General features: G+C 36.6%; 1 protein-coding gene across 3 annotated transcripts in view; it reads right to left on the bottom strand.

Annotated features, from left to right (window-relative positions):
* The window catches only part of LOC127448728 (PEX5-related protein-like), a 137855-nt gene that overhangs the window by 24712 nt on the left and 96371 nt on the right, over nucleotides 1–16772 (bottom strand). For all 3 annotated transcript variants that reach the window (XM_051711494.1, XM_051711492.1, XM_051711493.1), the window contains 5 exons: nucleotides 11722–11916; nucleotides 10528–10648; nucleotides 10296–10386; nucleotides 10021–10050; nucleotides 6725–6820 (listed from right to left, as the gene is read on the bottom strand). In XM_051711494.1, coding sequence (XP_051567454.1) covers nucleotides 6725–6820; nucleotides 10021–10050; nucleotides 10296–10386; nucleotides 10528–10648; nucleotides 11722–11916 — 533 coding nt within the window. The remainder of the gene's footprint in view (nucleotides 1–6724; nucleotides 6821–10020; nucleotides 10051–10295; nucleotides 10387–10527; nucleotides 10649–11721; nucleotides 11917–16772) is intronic.

Below are 16772 nucleotides of genomic sequence, written 5' to 3' on the forward strand. Positions count from 1 at the left end.
AACATTCTGAGAATGTCATTCGGCCGACTTTTTTTGTCTACAGAACAGGGTAAGGCTAATTTAAGTTTGTGTAAAGAAAAGGCATATATATAGGTCTAAAATACATATGTATTTTATCATATGGTAATTAATTATTTTATTTACTTTTTTACTTTAATCATTTGGTAGGCTAATTTATTAAATTTCATACAGGGAATTTTGCCAGCATTTTTTCAAAAGTAAACTAAACAATAATTTAATAGAATTGGGCTATATGTTAGTGTTCCAAAAAAGCACACTTATGCTTTTCTAGTATTGTGTACAGAAATGATATGTTTTTTGTATTGTGGGCTAATTCCATGACTGCTGTCTATTATTTTGAATTGTGTGGAAAAGCAACTTTAATAAATAAACGGATGACTACCACGATTAAATTGATCACAAACAGTGGCCATTCATTTGTTCTACGTGCACTTGTCGATGTACATGATACGAGATATTTGTGTTGGCACTCATGGAAGTGTCATGTTTACAGAACCGGATCTATATGCCGTTAAGATCAATTTATAATCACGTACAATAAATTGGCTTTCAAGGATGTATACCTTGTCGTCATGATTAACACAGGCTAACGATTGGGGTAAATTCTGTCATGTGACACTACATTTTTACGTTAATGCCAATTTTCTCGACAAGAAGTGTTTCCAAACCAGTTTTTTGAGACATTTGAAGTGTCGACATAGAGTTTATGCGCTAGAGTTAAACGGAAAAATATTATGTTGACACTTGTGAAATTTTAGCGATAATTTGCATTTCCATCAGCTTTACTTTGATGCACTAAAACTTTTTTCGCAAAAAATCCTTGGGTGGAAACGTAGTTAGTGATTGGACTTCAGATTGGACACCTACTTTGTCTCAAAGTAGCTTTTGGAGAAGTCTTTAGACTCGGGATTCACATACTTTTTCCACTCTGCACTGTGGCTGTTTACATGGTATGTTCAATGAAGACATGAAAACGTATCATTGTTTGTGTGTTATTTGTTTCATCAGAATGTGTTTGTGTATTGCTGTAACTTCGTTGAAGATCACATTAAATCTAATGATCAATTTGTACAGAGATCTAGGTAAATACAAAAGGTTAAGGTATTTTATCCTACAACTGTATCTGTGTCATTAAACTGTAAATGTCAGAAACACTGGAAAAAAAAAGTTTCATGGTGAGAATAATGAGAGCTTTGCTAAGACATCCCTTGAAGCTGTTACTGTGTAAGGACCACAGAAAAAGCATTCCTGAACACCCCTGTGATATTAGCTTTCATTCAAGAGAGCCACTCTTCCTTTACAGTTCTTTTACCTCAACAGTATTGTTGTTCCCTTGAGAGAAAGTCTGAGATACAGCTTTATATGTGCAATAAAGTCTGATATGTTGTCAGGAGCTAAGCAGGCCATGACAGAGGCCTTAACGGGCACACTAAGGGGGCCAGTGCTCTGTCTTCCTCATTTTCAACCAAGAGACTTATGATCAAGGCCATCCAGTTCCACTGGGGTGAGAGACTCTTTTCTAATTGGTTGCTGTTTCTCAAACAAAATGAGTCTTGAGCCCTATATTTCTACTTGGACAGTACACAAGTGTATAGTTGCTGAACAGCTGGTATGTGCTGTTTTCTTAACACTGTTATTTCAAAGTAACAACTTCCACTCCTCTGAGAAAGCTTTCCACACGATGTTGGAACATAGTTGGAACATAGTGTGGAATGCCACACAATTAAAAAACTTTTGGAATGATGTATAAGATTTGGCAACATGATGACAAGGGAAGTTGTTATTTCCGAATGTGCTTGTACCTTGACATATTCACCTTATTCACAGCAGCACCATCTTTGATTTTTAATAGGGATGACAACGAGGCTGTGAGGGATAAACTTACAGTCTCTTCAATGGACAGTTTAAAGTGTTTTTGGATCGTTCCGCGGACAAAACATTTAAAAATATCTTTCTAAGAATATTCAGAAGACAAAGAACTCCAGACAACATGAGTTATAGAAAATCAGATGTGATCAAGGAGCTTTTTACAGCTTTATACCATGCGTGCCATTGAAGAGATGGTAAGTCTATCCCTCACAGCCTCATTGTCATTCCCATTAAAAATCAAAGATGACTCTAGCGTGAATAAGAGTTACTGACAAGTAATCTCCCATCATAAATTGTTGCATTGGTTTAAGTGTGTTTACCTTCTCCTTTCACGTGACTTATAGTGTGTTGTGTCACCAGGAATCACGTTTGCATAATCCGAGATAAGTGCAAGGTCCAATTTTCCCTCTAAGATTCCATTTTTACTCCACTAATGGTTAGATTCAGGGTTGGGGTTTGGGGGTACAGTTACTAAAATATGCATTCCTTTTCACTGTAATACATAATTTACAACTAAATACCACTCACTTTACTTACTTTTGGCTCCCCTTTGTGGGCATTTAAACCGGAAACTTGAGCTCACACGTGCCCTTGCGCTCAAAAACAATTCCCACTTTGGAAACTGGGGACAGTGCTACTAATTTTGGTAAGCACAGACCAAATTTAGCTAAAGAAAGTCAGCCTACTGTTTCCGAATTCATTGTGAGATCAAACTGGATTATCAACTGTATATGAGACATAGTGATTATTTAAATGTGTCATAATTCTGTTTTTCATGACCATTTTCCATCTTCTCTCTGACCCTTAGAATTAAACAGGCTGTTTTTTGTTGCTGTGCTATGTAAATGCCCTTTTTGCATATGAAATAAGTAACAGCGCTTTGCTGTATTTACACATGGGCTGCAAGTTTGCTGTTGTGTCCAATTTAGCTTGCACTGCCCCATCCTTTAATAATAGTGTCTATGTTTTCATAGTACTGTACATTGAATTATTTTGGGAAAATTGGGTGTATGATTACTTGAACTCTTTAAATGATGTGTAGATCAATGCCTAGCATTAAGAGTTTGCCAGGTAATGAGCGAATCTTCATCAAACACCACTGATAGTTTATAAACTACGTTCATATAAGAGGGATGTGGATAGAGTAGACAGGTTTGACTTGCAGTCTCTAATAGAAAAAAAGGTGAAGTTGGGGTGATGGAGGAATGCAGAGGATTATTTTAACAAATCTCTCAAAGTCTAACTCTTTAAAAAATGGGCAAGTAAATATATTAATCTCATAATTATAAACTAAAAGAGGCCGAGGGTCAACTCATGCTTAGAATGATAAAAAGCCCCAAGGCAGACAATTAAAAAGCTTGATAGTACAATTTTGATAAAATAAATTCCAACGAGTTTATAAAAAACAACTTCTGACAACAGAGTTTGATATATGCATCAGAATAATAAAGGCACAATTTAACCACAGTTAGAGCCAATCCATAATATTAAATACTGACTTATATTTATTAATTAATATCCATCATAATTACTTAATTGCCAGCAAAGAATATTTGCAAGGGAGAAATAGTGCAGAACACAAGGTATCATGTAAAAGCTTTAGTTTTTAGCTGTTATGAAGTGATAATTTTTTCAGAGAAATGAGAGACTTTTTTTTTTGACAGTTTGGCTTGTTAAGCATATAAAACAGAATTGACAAGCTGCCAACTCCTGCTGTTAAAACCAATGACTGTTATTTTGCATCACCTAAAACCGACATCTTAGGAAGGATAAAAAGATGGGTTTTGAAGTTGTGAAGAAGAATGTGCAATTGCAAATCTAAAGCTTGTATCTCCAATCACTGTTTTTTAAGTTTTGCATTAATGCAGTAATTGTGTGGAAGGAATGAACCACAACAGGCTAAAAAGTGCCCTGAACATTCTAAAATTAATCCAAAATTTTATTTATAACAATTAATGCATGGAAATAAACTCTATAGAGGACACTCAAGCTCACCTAAATACCTACATCAAACACATTTCTGCTATTTTTGCCACTGAGCACCCCAGATTTGGTGCTCAGTCAGCCTATTTTCACCTCTTGCCGTCTCTGACTGTTTCTAAATACAGCAGCATAATTTCAGTTGTATTCTGTTTCCTACATCCCAAAATTATCCTCCCCTAAGACTGCTGGGCATCAAATGTACTATATTTTCCATCTTGGATCTTTATTCACTGTTCAGTAAGCAAAAGGCAGACCAGCAATTCTACATTTCAATTCATTTTAGGTTCCAAGATATATCTCCATTGTGGACATCAGCAATCATGAAAATGATTGGAAACTAGCCACACTGTCCCAGACAGTAGCTTTCTGAACAATTTAGATCCCCATTCAGCTAATAATCAGATTAAATATATGCAGTTGGGAGGCCTGGGGGGGCGCTTGAGACAGAAGGGCAGCTCTCAGCATGTAGGCCAGTGTTCCTGTAATGATCGAAACCCAAGGATGGTGATATTGATCAATCTTCCATTTGTTCCCGTTGCAGCTCTGAGAATGACTACTTACTGTATTATAAGTCCTGCCCCCTCTCCACCCCCTACCAAACTGGACATCATCTCAGTCATATAGCTATAATGGGCATTGACTTGAGGGCAACAAAAAGGCATAAGATCTCATCCTACTGTAAGGATTCCTCTCACTTTTAGATGTCCTTCACTTCCTCTCTCTCCTCTGTTATTCATCTGTTCTTAAAGATCCCCCATGTTTTTTGCCCTTAGCACTCTGCCTCTGCAACACATGTAATATAATAGTTGCTTCTTAAAAGTGCAACAGCAGACACTCATCAGAACAACCCATAAAGTATTAAGCAATGTGAACTCTTAACAGTACTAAGCACTCTTATCACATTGTGGTGAAATACAAGGCCTTATTCTTTGATTTGCAGGTTTTAGTTACTAGTTTGTGAATTGGAGACAGAAAATGCTAAACAAAATTCAACACCGCAGGACTTCCCATTACAAGATGGTCTCTTCCCCATGCAAGACTGCTCAAAATATGAATATAAATGTAGCGTGTGTCAGAAAAATTGATTCCTGTATGAATGTTAGATATTGCGGCTAGACGTTTTGTTTTTCCTGAGTGACAGGCCTTGGATCAGTTTCTTCCAATGCTTTAGTAGTTATGATCACTGAAGCAAAGGAGCTGACATTGGATAGCAGGGTCTCCAGCTTAATTAGCCCATATCTAGTTTCTGTAAGCACAACACCTTCTCGTCTGCCACCTGACTGGCTTATTCTCTCTTTTCATTGGGCAATAGAAAGTTATTATATGGTTGAACTTATTCCATGAACAACATTGTTGACATTATAATCAATCAATAATGCGTAGGGCTAATTAGTGTCACATTGTACTCGTGATAGCACAAGGCTTCTACTAAACTCTTCCAATGTCAGACAGGTGAGGCATTGTTAAAAAAGAGATTATTTTAACATTAAAGTGCATACTTACATAAATATAACTTCAATCAAGGTGAAGTGATTTTTTTGATGATATCTATCCCACAGTTTGGCAACAACTAAAAGTAAGCCATTCATAAGTTGACCCAAGTGTAAACACTGTAATTCTAGGGCACTTTCCATGTTTTGTTTGTATGAGTGGTCTGATGTCAACTTTTGGCTTATCCAGTGGATAAAGCTTGAGGCAGGACCACCTGTTTGCTAAAACAATGGCAGACGAGGGGCGTTAAGGAAGGATTTTGTTGGGATGCCTGTTTGGAACAATCGTTATTGCAATTCCATTTGGTAGCATGAAATTATACACTGTTTTGTGATATGTTTAAAAACCCCATGAAATCAAAATTGGCTTTTGTGTTAGTTTTGTGAATATTTATAATATATTTATAAATATTTATGACTCATCTTGAATGACACTTATTTTTGTCAATCAAATGATCTCTAGAATGAAATTGTTATTCCCCCTAAATACATTTTAAAATGATAAATGATTAAAAATAATTTAGAGCTAATTATTTACAATTTTTAATCAAATTAATTACATGAGATGCCAATTAATTAAATAATAATTAAATATTAATCAAATTAATCACAATCACATATTAAAATATAATATATATGATAAATATAATAATTCATATATAAATCAATGATTAGACAATACAAAAGTGGCTTTTGAAGTAATTTATTTCCATATCATCGACTATAAGCCTATCATTGGCCCACAGTCCAAAGCAATTCATTTTGCTATTGAATTTGTCAGTCTGTCCGAGGGCTTTTTTAAAGATGCATCTATGTACACATGCATACACATGCATCAGATGGACACTTTTGGAGCATTTCACTTTGGTTGCGTTACGTCATGAGCACAGCATTGTTAGGACACTGTGTCAAGTTAAACCTAGATTTAAACTTAGAAAAAACAAGTCTCGAGACCCCTGCATTTGGAGTTGTGCTCCATCCAGTTGTGTTTGAATGCAAGAACGCGTCCTCATCTTGTACTGTCTGCTGTCAGTAAGTGTGATTTGTTGCCTATATAACTGCGCATTGCCTATACGGCTGCAACTGTGCTTACTACCCCCTACTGACTGGGAATTGTGAATGTTGTACTTCAAATTTGAATTGCTCAGTTGGTAGGAATATTCCTTATGACGGTCTAGGGCCATGATTAATTTCATAAAACATTTTTTACGCATTATTTTTCATATAATTAATCGCACTGGGTTAATGTGTTAAATTAACAGCTATAAAAATTCATTAAATAATCATAATAATATGTTTAAAATAATGCAAGAGGAAACAATGAGACAGTGGTTGAGTGATGACACAGAGACGATGTTTACCTCTACTGCTGCTTTGGCTCTCTCAAACTCTTCCTCCAGAGACTGGTTTCTGGACAGTAGTGTGCTACCCCACCTTTGGTCTTTGCTCAAACGGCCCTGTCAGACACACGCACAGAGAGTCAGTGAGAGTGCAGTCAGACATCTCTCAGTCTCTCTGACAAGAGAAAAGGCCCTGCCCTTGCCAACCCTAATGCCAGAGGCAAGGAGAAATGCCAGCATAGCAGCACAGGCTCTTCTAGTTTTCTTTCTTTCTCCCTCCCTCTCTCTCTGTCTGTCTTTGTGTCTCTTTCACACACACTTTCTTTCACACTCTTTCGAGGTCCTGCTGTCCACACCTAACATTCTCACACACATATAATGGCCCTGGACTGGCTTGTCATACACAGCGATTTGCCCTTTCAAATTTTTTTCTCTGTATGCAAATCTGAAAATAGCATGGCAGGAGACTTTTGCTCAGCATAAATTGTGATATGCATCACTTCTCAGCAATATACACCTGAAGACATGCTTCACATGCGGAAAGGCCATTTATTTTGATTGCATTGCTGTATGTGTACACAACCCAGCAACAGAAATCAAGCTTACTGTAAAATAAAACACAACAGCATGATCCCAATGGTTTTGTTTTCTCAAAGTAATAAAATCATAATCTGGAGAAGTTCTATTCCAATTTAAAGTGCGACATATGGGCATACCATAAAGAATCTGGGCCTTCTGTTTACATTTGCTGATAGGCTAGGACATTAAAGGTGAAGTTTGTAATATTTTATGTTAAAATGCTTGATATGCAGAGACAGCTATAAGTAAGCAATTAATAGGTTGATTTCTCTGAAAAGTTTAAACACTTTGGCTTTGTGGCACAATAAAAACATTGCTCTGTTTGTTTGAGCATCCCAACATAGCAGCATTTACTCAACCAATGGCATGAGTTTAGGACGGAATTATCTGTTTTTACAACCAATTACAGAAGTGTGAGTGTTCTGGGAACCTGTTTGAAAACAGTTGTTATTTTTGCAATTCCATTTGCCGCCACTAGTTGCACAGAAATTACACACTTAGACATTAAAGCAAACACTATCAAGTTTATATTTTGTTATCTATGTTTTACATGGTTGTAAAACTAAAGCTGCATGTCATTTTAATGAGTAGTGATACCCTTTAAAATTCACCCTCTGTCTGTAGCTTTGTATCTTGTTCTTAGGTAACTCTATGTGTCAAGTGCTGAGCAATCAATGGAAAACTTCCATTCTCACAATTAAATTATCAGCATAATAAAGCCTTCCAGGCAAACTGAATCAAAGGAAGATGATGAGGTATTTTCCACCTGCCTCATTGGATATTAATCAATTACCAAGGTTACCAAGTTAAACAGATTTCATACAGGAGGCTATAATAGGGGCCTTAAAAAAGAACAATTGGACTTTGATCATTGTGCTTGTGTAGCCCTGTATGATTATATTCCATGTGCCCCATCAGACCTTGTGTTAGCGTGTCGACGATTGCCTTTAACATTACACATTCCATTTTCACAGCCTCTCATGGTGGAAAGACCATTTGAGCTCAATCTTTTAGAACCATGCAGTTCACATGTGTAAGGATTGCCCCATCATGACTAGTTTTAACAGATGAGATGAGATCTTTGAAATGGGTCAGACAATTTTTTTGAACTCCATATAGTACAAAATATAGTATGGTTTGGCGAATAAATGAATAGATTACAGCAGGAATAAGCGCTAATGCTTCACACTTGTCAAGTCATTACCTTAATTTGTAGGCCAAACAGAAAGGCTATTTCGTCATGGATTCCTTCTGGAATTTCCATTGGGTTTTTAGAAGAGGAATTTTCAATTTATGAGTAAAAAAAGATCTGTGGTAAACATTACTCACAGAGAGTTTCAAGTTTTGTTTTACAACATAAATTCATACCTCAAACATGAATTATGAAACCTCTGTACTTTTTCAAATCATACTGTAAGTTGCTATCAAGTTGCTATTTAAGAACTACAACAGTTGTCCGATTTGTCGAAACTCACATGCTTTTGGTAGTGTAGTCCTTATTTAGCAACTTGTTAGCATCGTACTGTCAATCGATTAAAAATTTTATTTGAATTAATTACATGACATGCAGATTAATTCATGAAATTATTCGCTATTATTCGCATATATCATTACTTGCAGAGAAAGACCCCCAAATAAAGATAATTCAATATAAATTATACATAATAATTTAAATAATTATAAATGTAATAATTCAGATATTCAGATTTTAATATGCCTTATTCTGACAGACAAGTAAAGCACTGATTAGATAACATTGTTTGTTTTATTCCTATATCATTGAACATAAACCTACAGTTGACAGCAATTCATTTTGTATTGAGCTCTCACAGGACACATTCTTGCATTGCATCTGTGCTAGACACTTTTGGAGCATCTCACTGGTTTTCAGCATCATAAGTGCTGCCTTTCTATGATGCTGTGTCAAGTTAAAAGTAGTTGAAACTTTGAAAATCATTTCTCGAGGTCCTTGTATTCTGCTGTGCTTCACCCAGCTGTCAAGAAAGCATCCTGTGTGACCGGCTCTCATTCTTTGGCTGCGCTAATTGTGAGGTTTGTTGAGGCGCGCTGACTGCCCCCTGCAGACGTGGCTCGTAAAAACACATACTAAAATACATACTTTTATTACCGGAATTTACTTATGGGTGAGGGGGCATGATTAATTGCATTAATTGACAGCCCTACAACTTACATTACAAAAACACAGCTCTGCCAATATTCACATTTGAGGTATGATTGTTTTGGCTGTCAATCACTGTCAGCAAAGGTTCAGTAACCCAAATGAGCAAATCAAAGTTACAAATAAAGGAGGCGTCCACTGATGGAGACATTAAATTTGGTGTTATCTTATATATGGAATTTCCAATAGCAATACTCTGCAATATTTGATAGGATCCTGTGTTGATGCTGACCCGTGACTTGTGAATAATTAATTTGCTAGTAATCTAATCATGATAGAAAGCAATCTCACAGACCTGCATGCTTCAATGACGTAGAAGCGTGTAACATTTGTACCCTGTTGCAACACAAGAAGGAAAATGTTTAAATCCTTGCAAAATGTGACTTGCTGTGAGGAAGGCACATCAGTACATTAGCTGGCACAAATGTAGCTCATGTATTGCCAAAATGGTTCAGTTTTTTTTTTTAATTATTATTGAATTTGGTTGTGATGCTGTTGCCATGGTGCAAATGCATAGACCATTCAGCGATTCATACAAAGAGTGCACAGAGAGGCTTACATGTCTTCCACTAACAAATTGCCTGTTGAGCTGAAAATAAAGAATTCTACACGTTAGCCCAGGATGTTCCAGGATGTATTGTGCACAATGTGGTTAAAAGACATACCATTCACAGGTCAAGTGGATGGACAAGTAATAATGTTTGAAAATGCTACAAAGAGTCAGACACTTGGGAAATAACATGTGAAAGTCACTGACACATGTAGAGATTGTGTCAGTGATTCATGATTCATAAAAAACGATGATGCTTTGGTGTAGATTAGAATTGCACTTACTTGAGTTACTGGCGCAGCCTCTGCCTCTACTTTATTATTTACCTCCAGGGAGTTCCTGGGGACTGTGTCTAGTGTCTTGCAATCCATGGACCTGTGGTTGTGTCATATAAAGTGGTGTATGAACTTCTTCATATCCTCTATTCATACTTGAATCTTGCAGTATATATTTGTATATCTACATATTTTAATAGTCTATTTTTCCCCCCAAAACTATGTTGGAGTTGCGGCTTACCACACAAATTCCCCAGAATTCTTTGATGAACGTCTTCTCTCAAATTTCCACTTTCTGCTACCATTTCGCTCTGGATGGGGGTTGAGTTCTTCCCATTTCTCCAATGAAGATGAAACTGCTACTGCAAAGAAAATGAGGCCATGTTGTTTGGCAGAGATATATAATCATAAACAAGTAAACCGCAAACAACAACAAAGTTTAAAGGATTTGCAGTATAGCACATATGCCCATATTAAAGACTAAAATAGCTGTTTTGTGGCTTTAAGTCTGTGTATATTAGCTTTGAAGCCAAATATTTGCAGATATACACATAAATTCACTCTAAATCTCTTCTGGGAAAACAGACTAAAAACATTATGACTAATCTTGTACTACACATATGTTTGTCCAATCAATTGCTCTCTAGAATGAGAATTCTCCTCCCCCTAATACCACCTGCAACCAACTAGCAAATAGCAAATCACAGTTAATAGTTTGTGGTGGTGGGGGTGTGGTTAAGCGCCGGCTTGTGAATGGAGAGTGAGATCAGGAGATGAGAACGGTAAGGATCATCACCTGGCAATGATTGTCTCTAACAGCTGTTTGTCATTGCAGTGAGAGTTGGAGACGGATTTAAGAGTGAGCTGGATGCAAGTGAGGGAGAGAGCAGGCTACCACACACCCCGAGATTGTGTTAAGCTCTGTGTGCTGAAAAGCGTGATTATTGAGTGAAGTGCTGAAAAGCCAATTTTGTGTTATAAAATAAATACAGTTTCAGTTGGATTCGCCATCTCCCGCTTCCTCCTTGCAACCCCATTACGAACTTTGTTACATAGTTGTAATGTAACTAAAGCCTACTGGCTACTTAAAAAAAGGACGAGCCCTTCGATACAGTAAGTCCCACCCGAATTTCATATTTCAATACTGGATAGAAAATTCACTTGTCAAGATTTTTTATGGGGTCTATAAAGACGACAATCTAAAGCACTTTGCTTATCTTCTTATCCTAGTGCAATCCTGCTATATAATGATATGTAGACCCATGATGTTCTTCTCAGTTAAAAAATGAACCAAAGTACTGTCCATTACAGAAAGTGTCAATCACATAAAGAAACATATTTTCATCTGTATTACCATTTGCTTCCATTTAATGGATTTGCGAGAGTTCTTGGCATAACAGACCTACAGACAGACCTTTTAGCTGTCACATAATACCTGGGTCCAATGAAACTTTTTCAGGTGTGTGGGAACAGGGTATACTCTGTTCAACGTCCACCTGGATCAGCTCTGTTTCATCAGGATTCTTCCTGTACGGTGTGCCCTTAGAAGAAAGTGGGCTCTTCCTGTCTTTGCTGTGTCTTCTCTCACCAGGCTCACTCAGATCCAGCAGGTCCAAAGAGGAGGACAGCACTAGAAATAAAAAATAAAAGACAAATGATAGATTTAGTAGGAATTAAAATCACAGCTGTGCTGATGTAGTGACATTGCAAGTGTGATATTGCTTTCAAATATACTGTATCAAGAACACTGTATATAGAACAACGTGTTCTGCTACGGAGGATGAAGATTTAAGATAAATGTGTTTAAAGTATTCGGAGGAAATGTAGCATTTGTGATTAGGTTAGGTTTAAGGGACATGAACCCCCCCCCCCAATTTTTTTTTTTAGATGTTAACAGATATTTACAGGTTGCACATCATTGAAAACAATTATAGCATTCATTATGTTTATTGTTAAGGGTAAAGTGGTTATTTTTTTAACATTTGTTTTAGCCATTTTGTTCTGGTTTAAAAATCAAAACTTGAAACAATGTCATATATATGAGCCAACCCTCTACGAAAACGCTGGAGAAAGAATCGCCATTGGCTAGGAAATTTTGTTTTTACTTGCCAGACTTTTAACAACAAGTAAGTGTAATGCAACTGAAAACTGAAAAAGAGATTAAGCAAACCGAGAAGGGGGCATATTCACATATACTGTTTATTGTCTAGTTTTCATATATATGATTTCATGCAATATAGTATGCAAGATTGTACATTTTATTTTCATATCTCACTTTTGATCCTTTTAATAATATTTTAGCTTGTGTACAAATGTACAAATTTCACATTCTATCAATTTATATGATGTCATGGAATTGGATTTCTAATATTGATACAAGCTGTTGTCACTGTTTGAAATTTCATACACATTTTTAACAAAATATTCATAAGGTTGGAACCTCATAATGAAAATAGAATTGCATATATAACAATTATTTAATAATTGCATATACAAATTATAATTTAAGTGCTACTATATCAAAACTACTATGCAAAAAATAAATAAATAAAAAATGTTACCAAACCCTTGCATAGATGCGGCACAAGCCTATTTGTTAAATTCTTTAATATTTACAGTGTTTTCTGAAGTTAAAATATTTCAAAATGTATGATTGTGCCTTTTAAATATGTATGGACTTATGGACACATTTATTACTCTTACTACATTACTACATTGTGTAAATTGTTTGTTTGTTATGTACTTGTGCTATTTGCATTGAGTTTACATTGATATGTATAACAACACTTAAATTGGCACTGTTTCTTTATGAGAACCAGCAGCTCTGCAAGCAAATGTTCATGGTTGAATGAGTGCAGTACACGACATTAATGAGAGGGAAGATGCACGGTTGTTTTCCCCTCTGTGCAATGTATGATAGAATTAATGTTTCTTTTTATCATTTTGATCACCAACTGACTGTAAATAACAGAAAGGATATCAAAAGACTAAAGACACATGAAATGAAAAGAGTGTGTGGATCTCGTCTTTGGATACACAAAACACTGAACAAAGCAAAAGGAAACTTTTACTTTTATAATGTGTATTAACTTGCTTGTACAAATATTTATTGTACAAGTTCTCAAATTTAAATCTACAAGCTCTTGAGTTTTGCAACACTTTCACCTTCTAACAGACATCCAACAGGTGCTTTACACTGGTCTCTAGCCATACTTTAAAATGGAGAATGCTTTGAAATCAGTCAGTGGAAAAGTTTAAATCAGAGTTGATGTCGTTCAATGCAAAGTAAATGTAATTATGGCATATCATGCCTCAGCTAAAGCGATGGTGCCAGCGTGATCACAACACCTCAGGACCCACTGCAGCCAAATAAGATTGCACACGAGTGCACACTCAAGAGACACAACTCGTGGTAAAAGATGAGGCTGAATACAGCTTAATCGCCAACTTCTTTGTCAGTAAAAGGATCGCAAGTTCTTCTTCACCACTACACAACTCAAATAACAGACATATTTTAGTCGCAAAGCACAAAATTTGGTCACATATGAGACTGATTTACTCACAGTGTAGAGGGCTGTGTGGTATACTGTCAGGGTTCTGCCTTTAGTTTTTTCCCCTTTGTGGCAGAATCCTGACATGTATGTGTTTTTTGTCTGTTTTGTGTATTGTGTCTGGATTCAGTCACTTAGTTTGTTTCAGTTTATTCACTCTGTGGCTGAGTCCAGACACTTGTGTTTTGTCTTGTGCTGTGTGAATGCACTTGGGTTTGTGTTTTTCTCATTACCTTGTGCATTTGTGTCTGTCTCAATGATAAGCCCGCCCTTTCGTTTGCCTTGTTATCTGCCTGGTTATTTTACCTCTTGATTTCTCCCTCTTTATAGTTCCCTTGTGTGCTCTGTCCTGTGTTGGAACGTTTTGTTAGTAACCCTGTTCAGTCATGTTTTCTAGTCCTGTTCTTTTTTTATATGAGATTAAGAGTCATTTTAATGAAGAAATCTCAATGTCAACATAAAAACTGTGCAAACTTCATGATAAAGCTCTCAGTGGCCCAAAATCTTTTTTTTTTATCTTCAGCTCAGCAAGATTTTAGGAGTAATTTCTCTTCAGAATTCACTTCTTTTTCAAGGAAACATGACTATTCTTTAATTTCAATCATAGCACGCTATGCATTCCAAAATAAAGCATTAAAAATCTAAATGCATTATTATAACATGTTTTCATGCATTATATGAGATAAAAAGTCATTTTAATGAAGAAATCTCAAAATCAACAAAGAACTGCAAACTTCATGAAAAGGTCTAACAGGCCCAAAATCTTTTTCTTTTTCTTTTTTTTCAGCTCAGCAAGCTTTTAGGAGTCATTTCTCATCAGAATTCACTTCTTTTTCTTTTTTTTTTTTGTAATTAAAATTTTTTGTTGATTCAAAGAAAAAAACACAACAGAGAAAAACACAACATTTACACACCGAATCAACATTTAATTTTTAACATTAACATCCCTCCCCAAACACCAACCCCACCCTACCCCAAAGAACACCCCTGTGGTCACATAAAATAATACACACACACAAACAATAAAATAAAATAAAAAATAAATAAATAAAAATAAATAAATAAATAATAAAATATATAATAAACATGCATAATTAAACTAAACGTCTCCCTCCTCATCCCTTCCCCTAGAGTCCTCCAAAACTGCCGAATACCTACCCCACTTCCTGAAAAATAAGTCCTCCAGCCCCAGCCTTCCATCTATCATCTTCTCATAAGCCGCCACCCTCCCCATCTCCGCACACCACTCCGGAAATGGTGGCGCTCCGTCTGACTTCCATCCCCTTAAAATAATTTGTCTGCCAGTCATCACGCCAGTCAGAACCCAATTTTTTATATATTTGTCCCCCGAATTTATAACTTCCCCATCACCCAAAATGCAAATCTGGGGCAAAGTAAAATCTGAGTGCCCAGAATGTCACGCAAATAATTCTGAACATTTAATCAAAAATCTTGGATCTTAACAGATCCCCAAAAAACATGGGTTGTGTCTCCAACTTCTGATTGGCATCGCCAGCAGGTGGGTGTGTCTTTAAGACCAAGCCTATATAATCTAGAGGGGGTCCAATAAAATCTTTGTAAAATCTTAAATTGCATAAGGTGAACCCTTGCATCTCTAGATGCAGACTTGACATTTTTCAGAATCTTAGTCCACACTCCATCCTCCAATACCAAATTCAAATCTTTCTCCCATAATCTCTTAATAGAAGTTAAAGTCCATCCCCCATACTCTGAATTAACAGGGAGTAGTACACTGATGCCTCATGACCTTTTCCAAAAGCCACAATCACCTCTCCCAAAGCATCTGCCTCCTTAGGGGTGTGTGTGCTACTCCCAAAAATAGTACAAAGCAGGTGGCGCAATTGTAAATACCTATAAAACTGAGGTCTGCGGATCCCAAAATGTTGGACTAAGTTTTCAAACAATCTCAACACTCCACTTTTATGTAGGTCACCGAGTGTAGTAACCCCCCTCACAATCCACTCTGGCCAGCAGAAAGGGGACTTGCCATTACATAATCTTGGGTTCTGCCTTATGCTCAAAGCAACATTTAAATAAGTGTCCAATTTAAACAATCTGGACACTTTAGTCCAAACCGAGTGTAAATGTAAAATAACGGTGTAACTTAACTTTTCCGATTAGTTTGATAGAGATGCTTTGTAAAGGCGAAATAGGGGCAAGAACTGCCTGTTCAATAACAAACCAGGGAGGGGCTCTCTCAGGTGGAAGTGACCAATGAGCCAAATGTCTGAGACTGAACGCATAGTAATAAAACAAAATCTTGGGTAGGCCTAGCCCTCCTTTGTCAATCGGTCTATGTAACTTATTAAAATGCAATCTGGGACGTTTACCATTCCAAATGAAGGACTTCGCTATGCTATCAAATTGCTTGAAATAAGATAGGGGGACATCTACAGGGAGAGATTGTAGCAGGTAGTTAAATTTTGGAATACAATTCATTTTAATAATATTAACCTTCCCAATCATCGATAAATGTAATGAAGCCCACCTACCCACATCGCTCGAAAATCTTTTTATTAAAGGGTCAAAATTAACACTAACTAAATCAGACAGATTTGCTGGGAATAAAATCCCCAAATACTTAATGCCCTGTTTGTGCCATTGGAAGGCGCCCGGCTGGAAAGCCGTTACTGGACAGTACGCTGTCAGAGCCAAAGCTTCGGATTTAGACTAATTAACTTTGTATCCTGAGAACTTGGAAAAGGAATTAATAATTCTGTGGAGACAAGGCATAGATCTAGTAGGTTCAGAGACAAATAATAAAATATCATCTGCGTAAAGCAGAAGCTTATGCGCCACACCTCCCGCCACCACCCCTGGAAAATCATCCTCCCCCCTTATCGCGGCTGCAAATGGTTCCAGGGCATGACAGAACAATAAAGGGGAAAGAGGGCAACCCCAGCCTATCCAGAGT

This window comes from Myxocyprinus asiaticus, chromosome 12 (assembly GCF_019703515.2).
Source record: "Myxocyprinus asiaticus isolate MX2 ecotype Aquarium Trade chromosome 12, UBuf_Myxa_2, whole genome shotgun sequence".
In the NCBI taxonomy this organism is placed as follows: Eukaryota; Metazoa; Chordata; class Actinopteri; order Cypriniformes; family Catostomidae; genus Myxocyprinus; species Myxocyprinus asiaticus.